Source organism: Drosophila erecta, unplaced genomic scaffold (genome assembly GCF_003286155.1).
Source record: "Drosophila erecta strain 14021-0224.00,06,07 unplaced genomic scaffold, DereRS2 tig00000092-arrow-pilon, whole genome shotgun sequence".
NCBI lineage: Eukaryota > Metazoa > Arthropoda > Insecta > Diptera > Drosophilidae > Drosophila > Drosophila erecta.
Window position 1 is genome coordinate 17164773 of NW_020825207.1, and position 25775 is coordinate 17190547.

The following is a 25775-nucleotide window of genomic DNA, read 5'->3' on the forward strand; positions in this document are numbered from 1 at the left end:
GCGTCTTGGAAGTGTTATAATCATGACGTCTTTATGATGGCCATTATAATTTTGATGCTCACAATTAATAGATTATTAAAATTTCTTGGGGGAATCACATAAGTTTTCAAAAGTTACTATAGGATCTTGAAATATTGCAATACCAACTGGTTTTTTGTCGAAGAATGGTGAAATTATGAAAAGCGTAAAAACCATATTTCTGAGATATCCATAAGTATTATTTGGAAAGCTGGGAAAGCGCTGCTAATCAATAGAACGTACATTTTTTTAGTATGCCTGGGATAGCCTTGTGGTTGGAAAGTATTCATTTTGGGTTTCATGACAGCCAAGTAAGTTCCTTTAGCTGTGGGGTCTAAGCGTCCTAAGTGAACCGTTTCACACGACTACCCACTCTTCCATCAGCCATTTCCATCTGCATGGTCAACAAGAATGACCAGTCAATGATTATTTTGGCCAAGTGACGGCACCATTTCAACGTCAGGAGTGGAGCAGGTAAGCCAAGTCAGGGCGCGTTATCAGCATCAAAAGCACGAGTCGGACGCCCACTGATAAGGCCCACTCGCCGCGGGTGCGAGCGAGATGAGCGGCGCGTGAGTGAGTAATGACTAGATTTAGCTGGATAACAATGGTAATTCCTCCTGATAATGACAACCATAAACAACAAAGTCGCGTGGGAAGCGGGGCGGTACGGGGGGTTCGCAAAAACTGTCTGTGTGTGTGGATCTCGTTAGCATTGGCTCGCTTTTGGGCAACATGATGTATTTAAGCCGCGCTTCACACAAATTGTAGATCCCAATCGAACCAAGCTTTGGTGTAGGGCTCATTAAAGTCGGTGGGCTCGGGGCAAAGTCTTCATTTAAAACTTTAAGAAGAATCCATGTGAAATACGACCATCATTGTAGCATTCCTATTCAGCTCAGTTTCCCAAGTGTGCTTTCTACATATGTATATCTTTTTAAGAACAGAACTCTATAATTTTCCCCTCGTGAAATTCTACTTTTCGAGTCAAGCCACAGAATTGCCGAAAATATGCGAGAAATACAAAAAGAGAGCGACAAAGCCACTTCCGTTACCGCAAAAACAACAACGGCGGGCAAAAAACTTTAATGACTAAACTTGCCGAGCACCCACACACTCGCAGGGGAAAACATATGCGATCGAGTGTGTATTGCTCCCCTGATAAAAGAGCGAGGAGAACAACACTAAGGCAGAGCGAGAGCACAAGCGAATTGAACTCGGCGAACGCACCTGTGTGCAGGCGAGGGGTGGGAGGGGGGATGGGGTCCGAAGAGGAGGAGGGGGGAAGGGCTGCCCAGACAGCTTATCGCCTATAAAGCTGCACACTCTTCCCTCTCTCTCGTTCTTTATCTCAGTGCGCAGGAAAAACGCGCAGTTTCTGCCAAAAAACATAATAAAACTTAACTGACCAACACGAATTCAAGCGGTCGGATGCAAAATTATATTGAACAATAAATAAGGGCAATCATTGTATAAAAGGAACACAAATGTGCAGATAACCAATGGAAAATTAATTGAATATTTAGTGCCACCATCGAAATTGAAGAATGTCAAGTAAAATTCCGCCAGTTATTACATTATTTAAAGTGTGCTGTGGGTTTCAAGATGAAATTCAGAAACTTTGAATTGTGTAATCCGTCCCCAATATTATTAGTTTTACTCTGTGTTTCAGATAAATCTTACAAAAAAAAATCCAAAATGTTTAACAAATAACTGCTTAAATGGGCTCTTAAAAATTGTAGAGGGCAACGGTTTTCAATTTTTGTATTTATTTCTTTTGCACGCTTGGACGCTCTGCAAATTCGCCGCAACAATATCAAATAATAAACAACAAAATAGCGAAAAGCACACTCACACACACACGCTCGCACCCGCAAATGGCGATAAGCACACGGGGCAACGAAAATGCACAGCTGGCAACACTGGCGACAGAGAAAGAGAAAGAGAGAGAGAAAGAGTCGCTGATCAGCTGCAAAGAATAAAATGCATTTTTCCCCACTTCGAGATACTCTGCGAGAAAAGATCGTTGGATCACAAAAACCATTTAGTTTGCCCCGCCACTTAGCGGACGATCTAGAAATTCAAAATTGGTTTGCTTAATTTTACACCTTTTATTTGGCCTGCGTTAATTGTGGCACCGCTATTATGCAGTTGTGTGTATAGATACTTTTTCGTTATATCGGTTGAGATATTTATGTATGTACATTTGTGGGTATATTTTCACACCTTGGCGACACACAGACACGCACACACAAACGCGCATCGGAGAATTGAGCACGCAACCGTTGATCGCGTATTAAATACGTTTCATGGGCTCATCTCGAAAAGATTACTTTTGTATTCGCAATTTTCCTATCTGATTTTCTCTACACACACGCACAAAACTCTGCCCGATTTTCAGATATATTTGGTTTTGGATCGATTTCCTATTTTTCTTAGTTGCCATAGAGCAGTATTTGAATGTAATTTATTTTCGGGCCGCTTTTGTCGCGCGTTCTCTTTTCGAGCGAACCGAACGCTTTGAATATCTGAGCGATACTAAGGCGAACTGCGAGCGGCGACCGAAGCTGGCATGTACGCGGCGAACAACAAGCGCGGCGAATTCGCCTAAAATAAACAAAGCCAACGCACTCAATTCGTTTGGGACAATGAGTGTGAATCTGAGTTATTTTCTTTGTTTTTGGCTTTTTATTTACATTTGCCGTTTTTAGTTTATCGCGACTAATGAACTTTTGCCTCTCCCTCTCTCTTCGCGCTTTTCGCTCTCCACCTGCTCGTTTAGCGTTTGTTCCCTTTGCGTTGGCATTCGCATTCAACTTGTTGATAGCGCTACATTTTTCTTTTTTCTGATTTCTTATCAGCGAACACAAATTGTATATGTGTTCTGTGACCTGGGAAATGTGCGACTTTTTTACAATCCATTTCGCTCTTGGCGTTAATAAGACCATGGCCGTAATTGATTCCGACTGCCTGCAAATAGAATAAATAATCGATGGCACCACTAAAAGTCTGAAAATGGGACCACAAAAAGTGTTTTCCTATCTCAAGTAATTACAGAAAAGGCCCATGACCTGTAATCTACCCGATATACTTAAGTTTATTCACTGTTTTTAAACTTAATTGGTAATAATTGTTATAAGTAACAACCACTTTCGTAATAAATGTACTTGTTTATCTTCTTCTCCATTATATTAAAAAATATATTATCCAACATTTTCATGTCATTCTGTATCACAGATAAGCACGAGTGAGCTCGAATTAATAGAAGAGATTAGGAGCAACCGCATGAGATAAATAATTTAACTTATTTTCACTGGATTCTCTAGTGATATACATATGTCCAAAAACAGACAACAGCTGTTTTCCTTATTCCACCGAAGAAATTCAATTATGTATGTGACATGACTCAAAACCGATGCAAATCGCATTGTATTCAAGAATGCACCGTTAGTTGGACAATAAAAATAACTTCAGACCCACAACTACACGTGTAAAGTGTATCTGTGTGCACTCAGTCAGTTGGCCAAAATAACCGGCTTCGAGTCAAAAAAGAAGGAACAGAACCAGAGGCAAAATCCGCAAAAAAGGTAAAACAAATTAAAAATCGCTCAAAGTTCGCTTTCGACTGCAGCTGTTCAAGATACACTTTAGATAAACTTCAAGCAGCTTTTACTCCATTAAAAAGCTGCAACCCCTTCGCACTCAAAAGTTACGATATTGGATCCGATTTGAGTCCGGAACTGAACTTTGGCTCATTGCCAAGTTGCCGGCTAACGGAGAATGGAGTGGAGTGAAAGCATGGCCAACCAAAACAAAGTCAAGTTAACGCAAAGGCAAAGGCAAAAAGAAGCCGGTTAAAGTGCGAATTCACTCAATTCTACTTTTATGCGGCGCCTTAGTAAAAAAAACACTTAATCTTTTGAGTGCCACTTCTGCGGATGTAAAGTAGTCTTACAAATTATGGTTTATTAAAGCGGATACATTTTCGAGACTTCGTTCTGGCTTCCGAAAACGATTTTAATTTTTTTTTTTTAAATAGTTCAGAAAGATAGGTAACGTTTTCAGAACCTCTAACCAGCTATTATGTTACTTTTCTTTATATGTAATTGGAGTTTACTTTTCACTCATTGTGTTTCGGCTTTTGTTTGCCAGTGTTTTTGTGAGAGCGGAAACGGAAATGAAGGCACAACGTGTGTGCGTGTGTTTGTGTGTGTGCGGGAGGCCCTATAAACCACATGGAGCGTGACAGCGACGACTTTCGCTTCCTCTTCCTGAAAAGTGTTGACAAAGCGTGGCAAGACTTCTCCACAAGCCGGCCATTCTGCTGCTTCTTGTTACCATTACAAAGGCAAACACAAAATCCGCCGGTCGGGGGTTCACTGTACCGAGGGGTGGGCTGCGAAAAGGGGGCGTGGGAGCCACGCGACAGCAACCATAAATTGTGCAAAGTTCTCTAGTTCTGTTGGTTGGCTTTGTTTGTTTGGCTGGCCCGCTGTTTGTTTGGCCGCTTGTTTGAAATTAATTAAAACTTTATGTGATTGTTTTCAGTCGGGCAGAAGTTGGGGTTAGTGTCATCCAAACCCCACTTGACCCAACTAAATAATGGGACCTAAAAAATGGAAATCCATTGCCATTGATTTCGGTGTTGATCCAAAACTCATTACCTCATTTCAGGCACACTTGGACTGTTAAAAATTCATAAACCTTTCTTTGAATCCGTGTATTCAATTTTACGCTCCTTAAAATCTCGCCTTGGCTCGTTAATATTTTATGGCCCAAGCACAAAGCAAGCTTCTAAGCCCATCCTCTTGTTTTCAACAGACAGGCTGCTGGCAGGCAGTCAGGATAATGAACATTTAAACATGCAAAAATGGCATTGAACCCTGTTGGCTTTCGCCCTTAAATTCAGCCAAATAAATCTGGCCAAGAATTAATGACCCAAAACAGTGTTGATTGATTAGCGGCAAAAATGGGAGCAAGACTTTTGGGCTGCAACTTACCAATTTTACGTCTCGCCCGCCATAAGACAGGCGGCGCCGCGTTGTTTGGGGATGATGCCATTCCAATTAAATCTGCAATTGAAGAGATCGAAAATTAGTTAGATAATTTTGAGAGGATTTACCTAGAAACTCGCTTAACGTTTCCAACATCATTTAATTGCCACATTAATTGCGGTTCCGTTTCAAATGGTTCGTTGGAAAACCCCTCGAGCCACGAATCCGGCAAAAACTTTTCAGTAGACCCAAAAAATCCGACAAAAAATTATGCGAAGATAACATTGATCTGCCCGAAACACAAAATACATCCGCCAGCAAAAAAAAGGCAGTGAATGAATGCCGGCTGAATGGGTGAATGACTGAGTGACAAGATTTGATTAATGGAGTCAGCAGTCAGAGCAACATCATTAGACTATTTATGAACGCTTACAAAAAAATGCAAGAGTTGGCAGACCTGAGACATTGGAAGACATAATTTGTAGTCTTAACACTGAAGATATTTCCATTGAATTACCAAAAAACCATAAATTAAACTTAATAACTGTCTGTGCTAAATAGTCCGAGTTCGATTTAAATAATGTCCCATAAATAGGATGACCAACCTACAAAATAAAATCTAAGAGCCTTGCATAAATTATTTATTTTATTTGAACGCACATTAAAAGCGATGGAAATTATGGGAATATTCATTAGGTCAACAAAAATCGTTTATAACAGCCAATTTAAAAAATGGTAAGCCAAATAAAGAGCTGAGTAAGCATTTGTTAAGACAACAATGCGTGCTTTTGGACACAATATGATGGGTAATAAGCAGTGCTAATGCCAAATTTTGAATGAAATTCCATTCAGTGTAGAGGAACTTTCCTCTGACTGTTTGCCTTCTTGTATGTACATATGTGTCGGACGATTGCCCTGGTTTATGGCTTTTCTCTGCGCATTGCTGGTGGCTCATGTTGGGTTCTTCTTATCGCGACACATTGCTGCCTTCGCCTTATCAGCGGAAAGCAGACCGGGCCGACCTTGACTTTATATCTCACATTTCTACGCCACTATTCAATCTGCGCCGCCACTCAAGCAGTCGCCCAAGGCGTGAAAAAGTCAATGAACCGATCGCGACTGACTACCGAAAGGTTTCTCGCTTCGATTCCATTTAATTAGATTTGAGTTGATTTGATTTCACTTCGTTTGGTTTTTTAATGAATTTGGCAGCAACAAGTTCAATCCTACAGTAAGGTTTGGCTACACGCTTCGCCGTATTCCATGTTCTGATAAGCAATAAAATGTGAGCGCATCAAGAAATGAATTATACAAATAATAAGCAAGCATGTGCGTACACGCAGAAAAAAGTCTAATAAATACCCTCAGTGGTTGTGTAATTTAAGTGCGTTACACAGAAAGAACGAAGGAAAATAAATTATACGATTAAATAAGATTACAAATTGTGGCATTATATTAAATAAATCTTTGGTAGTTGGTAGGGCATGTTTTTGCACTTCTTTTACTTTGTTTATGGGGCTGTCAATTTGATTGTATAAATTTCATTGTCAGTTGGCGCCTATTCGTCGATCAGCGAGTTTGAGATTAGTCGACAGGGGCGGAACAGATAGTGTTGAGGGGAGCAAGGGGCCGGAGCAGGGCCCGTTTCCTCGGACTTAACTGCGCACAATTTATTTGCAATTAGTGGTTGCGAAACACAAAAAACATTGCCAAGACAATGGTGAAATGAAATACAAACAGTTAGCAGGCACGGAAAAAAGTCATTAGATAAGCCTTTTAGACTTTTAGAGCCAGAACAGCACTGTAGTAAAATAACGGCCCTACAAATGTACAACCGATTCGCTATTTCGAGTTGGATAGTTTCCGATATGCTGATCGCGAATTGTTTAGTATCAGTATAGTTTCCAAATTGAAATAGACTAAGCTTAAAAGATTTATAGCTTACAATCATTTTTGTCAAGCCTTGTTGTCAGCTCAAATGGCCTTCCCTCAATTTTGGAACTCTAATTTAAAATGCCCTCGTAATCGTCATTGAACGACTTCAACACTGGCTCAATCAATTTCGCAACTTGCGCTCTCAATAAACCACAAAAAATTACCAAAAAGATAAAAAAAAAAGGAAGCGGCCAAGGAGGAATAATAATTCATAATTAATACGAAACGCATATCACGCAAACGTTGACCGTTTTGTGACTACAAAATGCGTAATCATCTAAATAATAACAATCCACCTTCGCTGGGGCCCCAAAAACCGTAAACAAAAATTATTGTTGCAAATCAAACAGCAGCTGACGATGGGTAAACAACAGGCAGCTAGAGAGCCCGGTAAACAATAAAACACGAGCGGAGCAACTTGGCAAACAGAGGCCCCAAATTGGCCTGGCCAAAAAAAAGAAGAAATGGGCGCAATAAAAAGGAGAGCGCAGCGAATCTAGGCAAGATCTGTGGGGCGTTCCATCGCTATGTGGCCAACACCCACGCCCTAGCCATCATGGAGCTGTGGGTGGAGCGGCCCAAACGACAGGCAACAAATCAATCAGCCAAAAAGTACATAAGAAAAAGTTGCGACCTGTTTGGCATTTTTAATATTTCTGCGCTGCCAACTAAGATGATGCTTTGCAATCTTAATATATTTCGTTTGCCATTCGTTTTGTGTACACACTCTATAAGGCTGATATTGTGGATTCGCTGTAGGGCCATAACCAGAGCTGAAATTTGTGTATGGTAGGCCATAAAGTATAAACTGTATCTAGCCAGTTAAATGCGATCTTAATCACAAATCTGCTTTTTATAAAGCTTGTCAGAAGCTGAGCTCCATATTTGAAAAATGACTATACATTTCTGCTAACTTTATAAGCTTGGGCCATAAAAAGGCATAAAAGGTGTGACGCATATATGATCTTAGACTACCATGTGCACCTGATAGTCTTGAACATTTTAAAACCCTAATTTCCTATTTTAATGAATAAATGATAGCAGTGTTCAGCATTGAACCTACATAAGTTCAAGCTTATGAATCTTTTTTCTTCATAGCATCATAAAGCCACCTCCAAACTTATCGGTGTGTTTTCATAGCCCGAAAATCGTGTGCTTTTCCTTCGCTTAAGCCGAGGTAATTGTTTGGCATACAAAACAACCTCAAACTTAAAGGTATCCGTGAGTGTTTGTTTGCCTTTTCAGTGCGTCTGTGCGGCATGCCAAACACTTTTCTTTTTGGCTCAAACTTTCATATCTTTGGGGACTTGATAACTTGGTGGAGTGAAGTGCATGGAGTTGGCTTATGGCTGGTGGCTAATGCGTCGTTTAAATGCTGACATGCACGTTGTGAAGAGATAAGATAATGCCATATAGCACATACCACAGAGTGAAGTATATATGTAATATACCATATACTGCCACGCTGCGTACTTGGCACATATTTGATATTCGAGCAGATTTGTTGGCGCTGATAAAAGCGTTGATATCAGAAGCCGGGTCCGTCGAATTGCTAAAAGCCACGCGTATTTCGAATTAACATTAGCGTGCTGATTAGGCAAGTCAATTTCATTCGCGGGCAGCACATTTTCGACACATTTCTCAAAAGATTTTATTGTTATACATGCTCTTAAAGTGGAACTCCTTTTGTTGCCAGTTGCTTGCTGGGAAATTGCAGTGATTCACTTGGCGACATCGCCGCGTCTCAGGCCCCTCAGCCGAACCAGTTAATTAACAATTTCTCGCCAAAAGCCAAAATCTTTCCACACTCTGGCTCAGTGACGTGCATTCTGGTGACGCAAGTCTCTGACGTCTTTGATTTAATATCGAGTTATTTCTAGTCACTTCTGGGACACTTGAGATTTGACTACCGATGGATTACCGATGCATAAGCCACAGAAAGGGGCGCGACTTTAAATTTGGCTAGCAAACACACACCGGACAATTGAGTCACCTGGAATTTGCGGTGAATATTAATCTCTCTAGTCGGAAAAGGCCCTGCATTTAATGAGTATGCAAAGTTTTATTAGCCGCTGATAAGTGACTGGCCTGAGTCACATGAGCACGTTTGAGTTCGTTTAGGGAAACTGTCATTCTAATTGCATTTGCAATGATAGCGATACAATGTATTTAGGTAAATCACATGAATATCTTCATTTTCATTTGTTAATTTTATACATCTGCTAAACATGATAATCATGGCCAGAGTCGAACGATTTGATTTATTAGTTTAATTTGTTAAAACCGTCAAATCAATGGCTCTAGCTTATGAATGTCAAACCGGTTTGCCCATATTTACATATTAAATTAAATCATTTATTTTCTGTGCGATTATGAAGCCAGAATGTATACATTATTTAGGTGAACTTAATGGTCCTTCGCATGCTAAAACAAATATTGTAAATGTTTACCTATTGTAGGCTTTTCACAGCTTTGTAGATTTATTTTCCGCAATTTAAATATTATCTGCCACTCATCTGGTCACTTCCTGAAAATTTGATAAACAAACTGGCAGCCCCAAAATGGTAACGAGTACTGGCGCTTATCTGATTCACGTGGCCGATGGAGCTGCTCCAATTTTCTGACAGCTAGACAAATGCCCGTTTTCACAGCTCCAAAAAGCCCACACACGTTCATAACAATAACAATTGTTCATATTCATCGGCTTCATCATCATAATCATCATACTCATCGTAGTCGCAGAGGGATCTCTCTCCCACCTGAGTTAATTACAGGTACAGGTGTGCGCCAGGTACGAGAACACGGCAAAATATTGGCGGTTAAATATGATAGTTATAATGCGAAACACGTTCAGCGGCTGCAAACCGACTGGAACTGAGGAAAATGTCAACCGGAGACCTTAGCAACGTGATTGATATGGAACAGGAAGAACCAGCGGAGCGAAATTTCGATGGGGAAGTCATCGCACGATTTATTGTGTGTTGCGGTGTAAAATGTTTGCAATGAAGGAATCGGAAGAAAATCAACAGTAGTTCTTGCATTGATATCAAATGTATATTAGCATTTTCTTCAAGTTAAAATATTAATGGCAAATCATTCAATGCATATATTTGCGACTTTCGAGTTTCTGTACATCTTTCCGATATTTGTTAACCAGATTAACTTAGTGGAACTTAGAGTTACAGCGGAAGTCTATCCATTGAAGGGTCTTGTATACAAGCCAAAAACCGTTTTAGGCAGGTCAGACTGTCATTGCAGACGGCGTTTGTTTTAGACAGATAAAAGGGCGGAGCAGATCTTTAATTAGCTAACTGTAAACCTAGTTGATCTGACAGGTAGGCAGTGCTTGTCATTCACCGAACGTTGAGATATTTTGTCCAGGTGGGCAAAGAGCTCCCCGGGGGGTGGGGGCGTGGTCGTAGCGGGGCGGGAGCGGTAGAAGAGGAAGAAGGCACGCCATAAACTTCAAGTGCTGACTGAAGTGTCTTATCTCATGACCATATAACATGGAAACTCTCTACCTCGACCGTTAGCCGGCTAACGAGCTTGCAAAATCGCTTCGTGCCTTATTTTATTTCCCTTATTTTTCGTGTATTTATTTTCGTTTTTTGACAGTCTCCAGCGGGCACTTCATGGCACAAGTGAAATGCCCAAGTAAGCATAAAATGCAATTAAAAGAGGGATCGCAACGTGAAAGAAACTAGAGCAAACTTGAGAGTAGCCAAAAGAAATGGGCAAGGTAAAAGGTGTGAGCCAAGTTAAGAAAGTCAGCTCTCTGAAAAACCAAGCGCTTTCAAGCAACTATTAAAAAAGCACTTTAAAAGATCTGCCACAAGTTTTTCTCAGCGGATTTCCCGCCTTTGCCATAGAAACTTACTGTATTTATCCGCCGTTGAGGGGTTTCCCAATTAATCCAAATTTATTGGGTGTACTCAATTTGTTAGCTTATTTATTTTCTGGCCTTTTCCACCGACTTGGCAATTGAAATAAATTTGCTGTTATGAGAGCGTTGTTTAATATTTCACAAAACCGCGCATGTGTATATAGATTTTATGCGCGTGTATATACTATACAAGTATATTTCACTAATTCACTCAACTCTCTTCGACTTTCGATTGAAACACTCGCGTGCTGAATTTGTATTTTATACTTTTTGTTATTTGCGACGGCGGCTTCCTTTCCCTTTGTTTCTCGCCCAGTTTCTTTCCCAGCGAACCGGGCAGGCAGAAAATGGAGAAAAAACCCTGTCACTGCTTTTAATAAATTAGAAGATGTGTGGAACTGAGACGGCGACCAGTAATTTGTTGCCCGATTCCAGTGCGAGCGTTGTCATTAGAAACCGATTGTCAGTTCGTGAAACAATTCTCTGTGGCTCATATGGGATTTATAACATGGGATGTGGGATGTGGGAGGGGATGGCCTTTTTGCGAAGGGGGGTTTATGTTTCCGCAGACCAACGCAGCTGTAAATCAGACTCTGGATTGGTAAGCGCTGTCTCCCTTGCCCGGCTCTTTCGCTGTGCTTTGCGCACTGCTTCTGCTTTTCGGCTGTGCTCTTTCTTTTGCTTAAAAAAACACTTCACTGTTATGCGAGGGGGGAAGTGGAACTTCTGGGGTTCTACGATTTCCCTCGCAATCGCATTCGATTCCTCGCCGCAGTTGAAAAGAAGGCGTAAAAAGCTAAACACACGCGCACAACACGTTCAGCCCGATCGGTTCACGATCGTCATTATCTCGATCCCAAAAATATAATCCGCATCCAGGCTGCTGGCTGCTGGCTGCTGGCTGCTGGCTGCTGTGTGCACCTATTTCTTTTCGCCTCCACTTTCGGCGAGAATCGCACCAGAATCCTTCGCGACCGGCAATCCGACTAATGCCAGCTGAGCACTGAGCGCGACGAGCGGTGAGCGCGAACTGAACGGGAAGCAACAGCGTGGGGCAGCGATCGCGGCGCAGCGCAGTCGGCACTGGCGTTGGCGTTGGCGCCGACTGAGCAGAGATGGCGACTTAGCCATATTATCGCCCTTTCGGTCGTTTCAGTGCGGTTGTTGGTGAGAACATTTGAAATTGGCTTGGAAAATTGCTGTTGTCCATAATGCTAGGACTTTTGAGTGCAATTTTTCTTCAGTGCTTTCCTTCTCGGCATTTGCAACTGGGTTTAAGGTAAATTTGTTATAGGGATAATTCAATTCGCCCATAAAGATCATAAGTTATAATTTTTCCATTAACTGAGAACGCCGAAAGTCAAGTAAGTCCTTGGTAATAAATTTACTTGTTAGTGAATAAATAAAATAAATAGATGTCCTGCTGAGTTTGAAAAATCAAATAACAAACATCTTTATTGTACACATCATTTATGGGCAGCGCAAAGTTATGAAATTTATTCAGCTAACCTTTATTAGCGATGAAGATGTCTTGAAATCTTAAGCTGAGCCAGCACTGCCTCGGTTGGCAGAGGAAGATGGCAGCGACAGCGGAGAGGAAGAGAGCAAGTGGAGCTGGAGCTGCAGCGGCAGCTGGAGCACTGGGATCCCACATTGCAAAGTGTTCCTTTTGGTTCGTTTTGGGCTTAGCCCCCTCCCTTTAATCTCTTCTCTTTTTGGCAGCTAACGGGTGCAAAGTCCATTACCAAGAGCGAGTGCATCCGATAGGTATTCGCATTCGGGACTGCATCCAGTTTTCAGTTTTTCTGTTTTCTGTTTGCCGTCTGCTGTTTCCCGTCTGCTGTTTGCCTTCACACCTTCCGTTCCCCCCTTCCCTGCGCCACGGCAAACCCCCCCTTGGCGGGCCCTCCCCGCGCGCCCATGCTGGACTAGTTCGCCGAGTCGGCGGTGCTAACTGAAACTAATTCTCGCGCTGCGCTTTCTGCTTTGCATTCCCCCGGGATCCGCGGAGGTATTACGTCTGCGAGGTTTCAGATGACACTACAAATGGAGTCACGGGATTAGGGAAAATAAAAAGATCAACGCACTGGTATAATATATGGCTAAATCGCTTTGGAGGCTAATATAATTACAGGTTGTAAGAGTACTTCAAAAGTGTAGCAGTCACTAAGAAGTACTAGTAGTTAATTCTAGCTGTGTTCAACCCACAAATGATATATTTCCCTCTGTCAATTACGACTGTTTAATAAAACGCTATATTCAAAAGAGAAGAACAATATAAAGTCAGCGCACTCAACTAGTTATATTTACTTGGTGATTCAACTATTGGCTTGCTAATTCACTATTTTCTACTCTTCCAAAAATAAATCGAGCACAGAGTATTGGCGTTTCATTGTGCCCAAACATCTGTTCCCGTTCAAGATTTCTTCGAGCTCCCAACCTTTGCAGTCTCTGCAGTGTCGACATATTTTATTTTGGGTCAAGAAACCACCGAAAGCAAAGCCAACGGAAACTGGCAGTGGTTGCAAAAGGCCCAAAAAGTATCTTTCTAAACCGAACCGCAATCGCAACTCAACAGCCCAGAAACGCTCGCGTGATTTGATTAGTTTGAATTGTGTTTGCTTGCACGGATACACAGATACACGGATACACAGATACGCCAATCAGCCAAGCCGCCAGATAGTCCGACAATCAGATACCGATACTTAGGAGCCCCAACATATGGTGGATGTGTGCACAGCCACTCTGGGACGTCAGTTGAAACTACCAATTAGCGACCTCACAGCAATCGGGCGATTAGTCACAGGCCATTTGGCAATAGAAGGTGGCGATTTGCTAAACTTTTGTGGCCCTATTTGCATTCTGTAAAATGCCGAAAAACACAAACCGAGGAAGACACCTCGCCGTCACCAGTCGGTTGCTAGGATTGTGGATCCTCACATGCGCTGTGTACATACACCCATATCTGTTTGCTCTCGGTGGTCTACATAATGGCTAAGAAAAAACAGACACCACATGTGGCTGAAGCTGACTGTGACATTGGCCTCCGCCAGACAAAAAGCCAAATACGAGCGGTTAAAGAAAGCCCCAAATCGAAACAATTGTCGCTAAGTTAAACACAGCAAATAGTCGGAATTTCGACTAAATCAGGCGATGAGCTCGTGATCCGCTAAGGCCAACTTTTCAAAGAACACACCGGAAAATTACTGCTTCAGTGGAATTACACTTATCCTTAGCAGAAATAATAATTATTAAAATATATAAAAAAGTCTATGCTAAAATCAATTAAGACTGTACGTTTGTATCCTTTTCCCATACAACCGCACTGAAATTGGCGCAATTTTTGGAACTATAATGTACGTTGCACGTCATTAGGCAAGCCAACAGCACAAATGGCTGTGTGGCACCCCCAGCCCCCCTGAAGCGTCATTAAAAATGAAGCCCACATTGAAAGGCAACGTGCGCCAATTGTCGGAAATGCAAAAGAATTGTGCAAATTTCCACTGAAGAGAGGGAAATCAGAAAACTTGTTCGCTTGATTGGCGCTCGGGGCAGAAAAAGGCGGTGCAAAGGTAGATCAAATAAACATGTTCGACTGAATATTTTAGGCCTTTGTTCGCCCGGCCGAAAACGATGAACGGCGCTTAGTATGAGAATCGCGAGAACCACACAGGCTACCCAAGCTTCCTTTCCATTTCTACAAATCGCAAACAATTGCGAAAATGTATTTCTCCCCATTCACATTTACATTCGTTGACAAACAGCCGCCATAGAAAATCTCACCGCTGTCAATAACGGGCACGTTTCGCATTTTGGCCGAACAAAACTGCATTGTAATGGCGAGCGGTATCTAAGTGTTGTCTCCACAATGGCCTAACAATTGCCTCGAAAGCACACACACACACAAGGAAGCCACAAATTAAAGCCAAGATAATCAAGATTGAGAAAAACAGTAAACGAAAAAGCAAGACAAGAAACAAAATACAGCCGGACTTCTGTGATGCAAATCTTCCACAACTAGCACGAATTATTCAATGAAGAGGAGGCAGCTGCATCAGGTAAATAATCGCGACGAGGTGTTAATCGAATGCGCAACGTGCGACACGGAAGGTGGGAAATGAATTAAGCACAGCCACCGCCATAAGCATAATGTGCGTGTCAGGTCTGTAAAGCGACTGGCCAGATGCCCGGAAAATATTCTAAAATTCCGAGAAAGCACTTTGGAAATTCATAAAGTGCGAACTATAAAATATAAATAATCCTTAAGCTTTACTAGCAAAAACTTCAATTGCCTGCCCTGAATGAAAACCATGAAATCCGAAAGTAGCATTCCCTGCGTAAGCTGAAAAATATGAAAAAATGTAAACTTTATAGTCATGATCCGTACTGCACCTACAAGCGTTAATGGGGAATAAGGCAAAGTAAAGCACTTATGAGTCGCTATGAACTGCATATTGCCTTTGGGGTCAGCGTGGCTGGCCTTTGGAAAACCTTTTAGCACTGCCAGGGATCATCGAACGGTGACCGAAAAGCGCGACCAGCATTGAACTGCAACTTGCAAATTTCTAAAGCAAAAAAGTGAGGCAAACGCCTAATTGAGACGTAAATGACGGAAATCGCTTGAGACGCAAATAAAAGTCAGGCACGAATGCAACAGAAACTGACAGCTGAACAAGTTAAAGTCATTAAAATAACTTTGCGACAAATGTGGCGGCGAGTACTTGTCAAATCGGCACGACAAGGAGGGAATTATGCTTTACGAGTATTTTGAGGAATTTGTTATTCCGGAAAGCCGCCAGATGCCATTCCAGTGCAATGCTGATTAATTCTACGACTTGTCGCGCGCCATAATACTTTATTTGTTTAGTTTGATCAGACGCGTTTTATCGTTCTGTTCGCATTACTCATACGCAGCGTTAGCGTCACACTACGCAATGCTTAGCGTTACGTCACTGGTTCTAATTTCACTCAAAAGAGCTTTTTGTTACGACTTTAGCCGAGGCGCAAACCACACGTAAGAGCGAGTACTATAAAGAGCGTTAGCGCAGCTTTCCATTTATGGCAACTTTATCGTAAGGAATATGTGCATTTTTGCAAAATAAATAATTCAATTTAGGAAATTTAAATCCAAGTAATAGCAAAACTTAACATAATAGTGATATAAGTAATACCAAAGTGCTCGTCTCTTCTACAGATAAGCCATAGAAACCAAGCACAGTTTATCGTGTTTACAAAGTTAAAGCACTTTCCAAAATTTCATGCCTGCATAAGTACCTATTCATTTATGCACCTTTTATGTTTGCATTTATGGAAATCCAATACTCAGGCTTTCAGAAGTCATTCAACTTGCAGTGAAAAACCGTGAGCATAGAGCAAAAAGTGACCCCGCCAAACGACCGAATAAGCAGAATACTCCAGGCAGGATTTCCACCTGTGGCCACCTTGATGAGCACCTGAAAGAGGAGAGTCAAGAGCCCAGATAATGGCCATAAAAGAGCAACAAAGGAAGGCCACTGCGAATGGAATGCTGCGCAAACGATAAATACATTCCTAAATGTACAAATGTTTATTGCCCCATTTTGCTACTTTGTTGCCGCATCTGCTGAGAGATTCAATTTTAAATTTGTTGATCTCGCTGTTGTAAAACGCTAAATGGCCAATTATTTTGCACCTTCCACGAGGCACTTAAGTTTCACTCGCTGCTGCTTCTTGCCACTTCAAGGAAATTTCCTTGGCCACAAAGCATCCAGCCAAGGACCAATTGAGGGGTCATTGAACCGCCGCCGTTGAATGCCGCAACTTGTTGCAGACACTTCTCAGCCTCGTAAACAGCCGCCGTTTTCCAGCCGGGCCAACATCAAACGCTGCCAAGGCCGAATTGCGTCAAAAACTTTGTCAAACAACTAATTAATATGCATATTACAGGCGATGGAAGATCAGCGGGGGCAGCTTTCTAATGGGTCCACAATTAACATAAATTAACGAGAAGAGGGTGAAATTAAAAAACAATTAAAGGCGATATTCAGTAGCACAGCATTAAAATGAATATTTTGATTTCGCTTTAAGAATGTAATAGGGCAAGGTTCAAGCACTTAATAAATATATATTTACTTTAGTTCGATCTTGGAAAACTCCCTTCCTTTACCTTATAAACATACGTACTGTCCAAAACACTTTGCCCAGTTCTCCTCCGAACTTCCTCTGCGGAAAAGTCCGTGTGCGTAGTGAAAACAAAGGCTCTTTAAGCTGCTTTTGTTATATTTCGGACCGACGTTTTTCCCCAAGCCATCAACACTTCGGGCAACACAAGCACACCAGGCTGGTCAACAGCTGCAGCTGCCTTTTCCAGGCGGAAAATTCAATAAAACCGTTGGCCACATACTGGGAAAGGGGGCTGAATGGGCGTGGTTGTGGCAAATTAATTCCATCGAGCTATCCACAGCACACATGGGAAATAATTTCAATTCGACCAACTCGGGCGAGTTTCTTGGCCTTGGCTAATTGAGCGACTGAAAATCTTCACCACATAGGACTTCATTAGCGCTGAAAGTGCTAATTGAAAGGCGCTCGTTGATTTAGACGAAAGCCTGTTTGATTTCGATTACCAAGACGCCGACAATTAAATTATGCTCAGTTGTCGGACGTGCGTTTTGCGATGGCCCAGCCCGCATAAGTAGACTATGGGAAATTCTGGGAAACTCTGGGAAGCGGTGGCGAAAAGCCTGGTCTACTGTGTCATTAAGTGGCATTAACAAGCACTCAACTGGAGCTTAATTAAAGCTGGAGCCTGTTCTGTGTTTGATTGGTAAAATTGGTGTGCGGAATAAACTTGATTGATTTCCAAGGAAATATTCAGATTCTGTTGTGTGAACTCAATAATTAAATAAACTACGCAACACAAGGCGAACTAGCGAGCTCTATTCCTTTAACGTGGCCAGAAATTTTCAGTATCCGAATATTAAGCATGCATGTGTATCATGGCGAAACCCATTTCCAGAGTCTACAATTTCTGCCTGGATACCTCTGGCAAACAGCTTGCTATCGCTCACCCACACACATGACCTTCGGTGTTTGCCACCCCCTGGGCCTTTCATATGAGCAGCTCCCTCCCGGCAAGAAGGCCATAAAAGCAAATGGAAACGGGTGGATGCCGAGCTGCCAGCGAATCCCTGCTCGCACGAACTTAATGCGCTATTAGCCAACTTTATTCGGACCATGTTGTTTGCCGGCCAGTGGCGGGCAACCCAATGCGGTTATTTGTTATGCTACAAATTAGCCTGGTCAATTAGCGTGGGGCTGATTCAATTTCAACTGGGTCCTTCGGGCCCAGAACTTCGCTTTTATGGCCCGGACTTTTAATTCAATTTTCGCAGCGTATTATGGATTTATTCGAGATAATTCGCTGCCGCGAGTTAAATTTAATAAATGGAGAGGCTATCAAAGGAAATGGCACTGAAAGGCTTCTCTTAATTCCATTGTTCTCCATTTAATCCATTAAAAAAGTAAAAGCTGCCATTGTTTTTAGTGCGGTTGTTTTACTGTGGGTATTTTTATTTGATTATCTGAGTGCTTATTTACAATGTTCTGTAAATCCTTTTCTGTATTCAATGGCAGCCATATTGATCTACAAAAATTTTAAAATTTTCCCAAACCTTTTCGCATTGTCCCTGGTTTCTGTTCTGGCTTTGAAAATTAGAGTCAGTTAAGTGTATCAATAATTTAACACAGAAATATGATAAAAAAAAGCATAAATTCTCATTAAAAGTTGTAATATTATTGCCATTTCATCTTCCGCTCTTTCTGTCTGCCATACTGGATTTTCATCTTCTTTTTGGCCGCTTGACAACAGGGAACATGGAAAAACTTTTATGGCCAAGCCAAGAGAGAGCGTTGCCAGTAACGCAGGACAACAGACGAGGACAAATGGCAGGACATTCGATGGCAGCCTGAGAAGTCAGAGGAACATAAATCACAGCGCGGATTGTAACCAGAGAGAATGTGGCCAGAAGGATTTGCAATGTGATGAGCGAAAAAAGTTGCATAATTTCGTGAGTAACGGATCGATAGACAAATCAAATAACAAGTATTCCCAAAACAATAGACCCCATAAAAATATAAAACTTGGCCAAAGTTCGTTGGCCGTTAAATTGCCAAATAAACCAACTGAGTCATTGCCAAAAGTTTTGCTGCTTCCAACGAGCAAAATTCAAGAACCAGACTTTTTTGAGAGACGCGGATCCTTGAGCTGGTGTGGCATGTATAAGAAACTCATAAAATAGACCTTTTTATAAGCCCTATTACTTATTAACGTTAAGCGTTAAATAATAAAACTAAAAGTCAAGCTATGAAATCTAGGAAATTTCCCAGCACGCAATTAATAAAGTAATTCCAAAAAAACCCTAACCAATTCACCTAACAGGGCGCCTAAACAATAGCACGCAAATTCACTTCCAAACGAATAAATACACGTCTATTAAGGCCTCAAGCACACAATTTATGGATTCGAACCATTCCCATTCCCATTCAGGAATCCATTCGATTCCATAAAGCGAACACAATTCTCCGGCGGACATGCAAATGACAGACCTTCAATAACTCATCTGAAAAGCCTTGACCAATAAAACCGCTGTTTTCCCTCAGCCAAAAGCTCTTGAATTAATTGATCAGCCAAGCTGCCGCCCACGCAGTTCAATAAACAAATTGAGTTAAGGAAAAGAGTGCTCTGTTTTTTATATTTTTCGGGGGTCAAGTAAAAAGTTGAGTTCGTCACCCGTCCAGTTCCCTGTTGCATTCGATTTATTCGATGCCGTATTGGCATTCGCAACTTCCACTCAATTTATCTCGCAGCCAACTTGGCAGCAACTTGCTCCTTTGTGGTTTTAAGTAGCCACTGGAAAATTGAGCGGGCGGAAGGGAAAAGTCCGGGAAAAGTGGTCAAGCCAGGGAAAACTTTTTATGTTCAAATTGAATTAAGCTGTGGGAAATCGGAGGGGAAGCTATCGATTAGCTGGCTGGGATGCTAAGTAGACTTGGGTTGGGTTTTGGGAATATATTAAAAGACAGCTCGGGATAAAAAGTAGAGTCCTCTACTCTATTTGCCGGGTATATCGTTTCGAATCTACATGGGTTGTAATGGTTACAAAATCGCTTTGATCTCTTTCACTTTTCCAAAAATGAGCTGCTTTAAAAGTTAAAATGTCAGCGGTGTAGCCAATTAATCGATGGCTATCAACACCTAAGCTCGATTTCACTGTGTAACTCGTCTAACATGACCCTAACTCAACCTCAACTGACTTCGAAAATCACTTAGCAGTCGCTTTCCCCGAATAAGAGGGAGAAAAAAGGTTCAGGTTAATTTATTGATGATGGCGCAGCTACTGAGGATGTTTATGAGACTCAACCGCAGAGCCCATAAATTTGCGGCAAGCCAACAAATCATCTTCATTATTCTCTTCCGTGGTCTTATCCCCATCATCTCCGTCATCATCGCCGTGATTATCAAGCTGGAAAGCAGGTGAGTGGGGTTCATGGCGGGTCACATTATGCCGGCTTTATTGGCCCATGATAATGCCTGCAAAATGTAGGTTATTCTCTGCTCTTCCACTGAGTTTGCCCCATGTGCAACTAACTTAATCGCAGACATATTGAAAAAGCCAATGTGTGTTCTGGGAAAAATGAACTGAAGTGGAGGCACGAGCCGCTTATCAATGAATTACGATTCCCCACCGTCGGGCACAGGGATGAAATAGGTAAGCATTATTATGTAAATGTAGTGTTGATAAAAACCCATGACTGTGAACATAAATCACAAAAGTCGAGTAAGGCGAAACGAGGAATCCCACATAAAGGCGCTGAAAATATGTAATTTCCCACATATGAGAAATGGTGCTCAAAAAACGCTTTACAAGAGTTCATCAACTACCACATACCCCTTACTCTATCGTCCAAAAGCATTACGCACACTCTTTTGAAAAGAAAATTGATCTATTATTAAATTACTACTGATATGCCAAAAAGATATTTAAATTTCTCCCACTGGCAGAATAACGGGTATCTGATAGTCGAGGGTATCTCGCCAAAAGCGTTCTCCCCTGTTTTTATTTTGTTTCCATTTCAGAAGCATTTTTTTATCCACCCAGAAGCCCTGAGTTCTTTATTGCATTTAAAGCTTTCACCAGCTCTCCTGTTTTAAGCCCTTATAAAACGCACCCAACAAGTCCCCAAAAATCCTGAATGGAAAATATAATTTTTTGTGCCTGCGCGGAAGCGCTCACAATAACTGTGAATAGCAAACGCAATTCATTTTCCGACCTCCGAATGGATTTTCCATGCAAATGGCCGAGTGGACCGGCAACATTTAAGCCCGACCCGGAAAAAATGTGTGAGGAACAAAAGGGAATGGCGATAAAAGTGGTCCAAAGTCACGTTAATTTTTAGCACTTGAAAAGCGCTGCCAAGAAAAGCAGGCAGAGGAAAACATTTCGCACGTCATTTTGAGCGAAGAAAATTTGTAATGCAAAGTTGTCCCAAAACAGTGCTAACATATCTCAAAGCGAAGGAGACGGAGAAAGCCAACCGCAAAATGAAATTCAAATAAATAAGTTCACACACGCGCCGGCAAAACGAAGGGGGATAAGTATTGTAAACTTCGGGTAAAAGGCAAAACAATTTCATTTCGTTGAGTGGAAATGGAAATGGGGCAACATGGGGCAGGCAGATACCGCCTTTGTCAGCCACAAACACACATCAATGAAATTGAAAATCGCCACAAGCATCGAGTCGACGTATGTACATTTTGGCCAAAAGTGTGTTGTCAATTTAGAGGAAGTACGTACTAAAGGCAGAACTACTAGAGAACTTACAGTAAGATATGCGAATATGGTCCTTATTTAATTAAAAACAAGCTGGCCAAACTAATTCGTAAATCACAAAAGTATTATTATGTAGTAAGCCTATATCTTATCAATAGATAGTCAAATTGGTACGGAACTCGTAATATCCTAATACAATTATCAACGAGTATGAGAAGGTTTATCTGTGAGCCTAATTGATGGTAATAGATTACAGCACTGCACAAGCTCCTAATCAAAATATATCAAGCCCGAAATGAATTCGAAATTAATGGCTAAGTGGCGTGCACATATTTCGCTTTTATTTAAATCATTGCACAAGTAAACGACCCAATCTGTGGTAGGCAAACTTGCCTACATGTTTGCTTAACGGAAATATTCGGCCTTCAATACCTTTATACCTCTAGCCGTAAACTTTTCCCACAGCCCGGTGAAGCATAGTTTTTCCAATCGAAGGCAAAGAAAACTACAAACACAGGACTCGGCAACGGAATGCCTTATTTGGCTTTGGGCCAGATGTCAAGGATATCATTGGATGTACGTTCGTCCTGGGCTGAGTAATCTCGTGTGTGGCATTTGTAAACAGGTCTCCCTCGGCTTGGCTTTTCCACTTTAAGGATACGGCTCACGGCTCACGGCTTTTCGTTATGCAAAAGCAATTGTCTCCGTCGTTTTTCTTGTCGATTTCAGGCGCAGAGCAGCCTACTCTTTATGCCCTGCAGCGCGTGTGGCCCTTTTGATTTTAACACAAAATTATTCGGCATAAAAGTGAGGGCTTAAAAGGATTGGGGGCATAATTTACAAGTAATCCCGGGGGATTTTATGTGAACATCTTCGGGGGAAAGTTTGCTGCGTGCCGTTGCGTGAAATAATCATTTTCGTTGTTGCTGGAAACTTTCGAGCTGCGCATTAAAAAGCAATTAGCATTAAAAATACAGCACATTTTATGAAAGCCAGTCGCGGCTAATTACAAATCTCATTTGAGAGTGTGTGCTCCGTGCAGCATGGAAAAACTTTGCACACGAACCCGGCCGAATGGATAATGTCAAAAAGTTGTCTAATGACAAATAAAAGGCCTAAGAAGACTGCTCCTTTGATTTGAAGTTACTTTTGCTTTCCGCAAGTGACATTTGCCTAATTGCAGTTTGAGTGCCAGCAAATGGGTTGCTTCCATCCGATCCTGCCATTCAACTTTTAACGATAATAAAACTTTCCCTTAGATAGCACGAAAGCAGAAGTTCCTCACTTCTTGGAGTTTATCTGGTGAATTCAGCTTTGGGCCGCCTGCTGAAGTCACAAAAAGCTTTGACCAAATTCCAACCCTCCTTCAAAAGACAAATGAGCCGCCGTGTGTAGGTTGTCACCTAAAAGTGTGCAACACATTTTGTAATAAAGTTAAATTATGCATCCCAATGAACAAAATTCCACGGGCTTCCCTTGGCGTTGTAGCTCGCAAAATGATTAATTATAATGGCCAGCACCTTCGCAGCGGCACACACACTCGCAGGAAAAAGGAAATTTGATAACCCACACTGTGTGTGTGTGTGGGTGAGTGCACTGAAAAAATGCTGCACCACCTTCCCTTTCTTCTTTAAAGATGCAACATTCTTCATTCTATGCAACAAAGCAGTCTATTGCCAATTGCTCGATTAGAAACACACATTTTGAAATGTATATTTTATTTTTCATCTTTTTTTTCTCTCTGTAAGTGGTTGCCTGAACTTTTATGGCCAGCTTGAGCAAACAAAGGCAAACAAATAAAACCAGGGCGATAGAAAAATACGCAGTAAAACAAAGGAAACGCACAAAATCCAGGCTAAATGCAGAGGGTTGTTAAATGGAGCAACTCAAGGAAAAGATTAGCCAGACTAATTGGTGGAAGTGATTTCTTATCGACCTGCCAAATCAAGGCTGGATGAGGGAAAACGTTTGTGGCGGCACTTGAAAGCTGATACGCTAGTAAACTCGGCGAGTTTCCATTGAGGCGAGTCCTGAAAATGTCCTTGCGGGTTCAATGGCTGCGCTGACGGGTCAGCTGATGCATGAAATATGAGGTGCAGCAATAGTTGTCGGATGGCCAACACAAACTATGATTAATGCAGCACATGGCAGCAGTTGAAAATGCCAGTAGCAAGTTCCATTGGAATCTCTCCCCCCCTGCCACTTGACAATTGCATTCCGATCCTTCTGTTCGGTCCGTTTTCCTTCGCATCCTCGCAGTATGCAAATCAACAGAATCTTCGCATATTTCATGTGCTATCAGCTAAGCCACATTCTGCTCAAGACACGTACTGGGAAAGGAGGAAAATTCAAAGGATAGAGAGGTATTTTATACACTCTTAGTGGTCACAATAAATCAGTGTTTAATGTAATGGACTTAATGTGTTACACTGAACAGTTGACTTGACTGGCTAAAGCTTAGGAACTTGATGTTGAGTAATCAAATTACAGAATAATAGCTGGCTAGACAAGCCAGGAGCGAAGAAATTTAGTTGGTTATGGCTAAATTGGCTTCATTGAGTTTTAATAGGTGCAGTTCAAGCGGTTTTAAATATCAAAATAAAGCAACTTTTCAAACTTTATATCCAGCCAGACAGACGTAGCGTGAAATGTATGACAATTTGAACTTATAAAAATGAATCGTAGCTATATAGGAATTTCTGCAAATACAACTCTTTGACAACATTTTAAGCCGCTTTTCCAGTCAAGTTAACTTGCCATGTTTGACTTCTGTTTAAAACAGTTGCCACCTGGCACTTTTCTTGGCTAAAGTACCGAGAAAACAGCCACTCAATGCAACTTCAGAGAAAGAGATGAGTACCGAGGATTGCCAGGGCTCCGAGAGCCCTTTTCCAAACAATCGCTGGCCAGGGATTTTGAGGAAATGCGCCACTAGAGCGCTATTAAAATAAAACGTGCTCAACTCGACGAGCCCGACGAGTCCTGCCAATCGTCCAGGAGCAGGATCCACGGATCTCAAGACGCAGCCATTGTGCGCACTCGAAAGTCAACAGCAGCGGCAAAAAACCGACGCGACAACAATGGCGGGAGTAAGGAAAAACCAAGGCAAACAGACAACAGACGTGATGGGAGAAACAGAAAGAAGTGTCAGTACACAGGGAACAAATCACTAATCATTTAGCACAGTCTTAATAACAAAACTGCTCGGTCGTGCCACATAAACAAATCAACATCTTTAGTTACAAATTCGTAATGGCATATTTAAATTCAAGCACTTTTTAAAATCCATGATAATTTGTATAATTTCAAATTTGTGTCTACCTTGAAGTGTACAGTTTTGTATCAAAATGAGCATGGGCTGGAATTTACGCAGCCACGTGTATCTCGATTCTGGTGTTCAAATCACGTAGCAGACATTTTCGTTGCAGGTTGCGTATACGCCGCGTGGGACAAGAGCATACTCGTACAACAGAACGTTTATTAGCTGAATGGCGCCTTCGAAGATGGGACTTTAGAGGAGCCTAGGGAGTAAAGCATTTTTTCGCGAACCAGTTTCCCATTTCCCTTTTTCCATTTTCCATTTTCAATTTGTGTGCCAGTATGCGGTTAACAATTCCTCCTATTCTTGATGCCGAATCATTAACGCTGAGCGCTCAATTAGCTAATTATGCAAGTCAAGCGATGCCGCGCGGCGGATCCTTGGGGGCGGCACCCGAACGGGCGTGGCGGATCCTTGGGGGCGGCACCCGAACGGGCGTGGCTCTGGCAATGAATTACCAGGACAATGCTGCTGATGACTTGCGGGTTGAATGAGAGATGGCTCATTAACTCGCAGAAGCACCAAAAAAAGCAACGAGATATATTGCTTTAAGCTTGTTGCATGTTGGGAAAAATGTGTTTTACATGGACTTTGTTAATTTTACGTAAAAAGTGGCTGCATGGGAGCAGTTAATTCAACTTTAATATTTATATTTTGCAACCTTACACAAGTAAGCTTAGCAACTATTAGTATTAGAATACAACCACTTTGAAGTGCTATTACAAATATGATATGTATGAAAGTAAATTGTATTACTCATAGCCCTTGCAAGAAGTCAAGAATACCTTAATATACGCTCCTGCACACTTTTTTCA

The 25775-nt window shown here is 41.7% G+C and overlaps 1 protein-coding gene across 4 annotated transcripts in view; it reads right to left on the reverse strand.

Annotated features, from left to right (window-relative positions):
• The window catches only part of LOC6549289 (dual 3',5'-cyclic-AMP and -GMP phosphodiesterase 11), a 57128-nt gene that overhangs the window by 28361 nt on the left and 2992 nt on the right, over positions 1-25775 (reverse strand). For 2 of the 4 annotated variants that reach the window (XM_026980187.1, XM_015156587.2), the window contains exon 1: positions 2127-2554. Coding sequence is in view for 2 of the 4 variants with exons in the window: in XM_015156588.2 (XP_015012074.1) it covers positions 5019-5079 (61 nt within the window). In the remaining 2 variants the exon portion in view is untranslated. Of the gene's footprint in view, positions 1-2126; positions 2555-5018; positions 5091-10824; positions 11892-25775 lie in introns of those variants that run through there. The other 2 variants (XM_015156588.2, XM_026980185.1) reach the window with 2 other exon arrangements.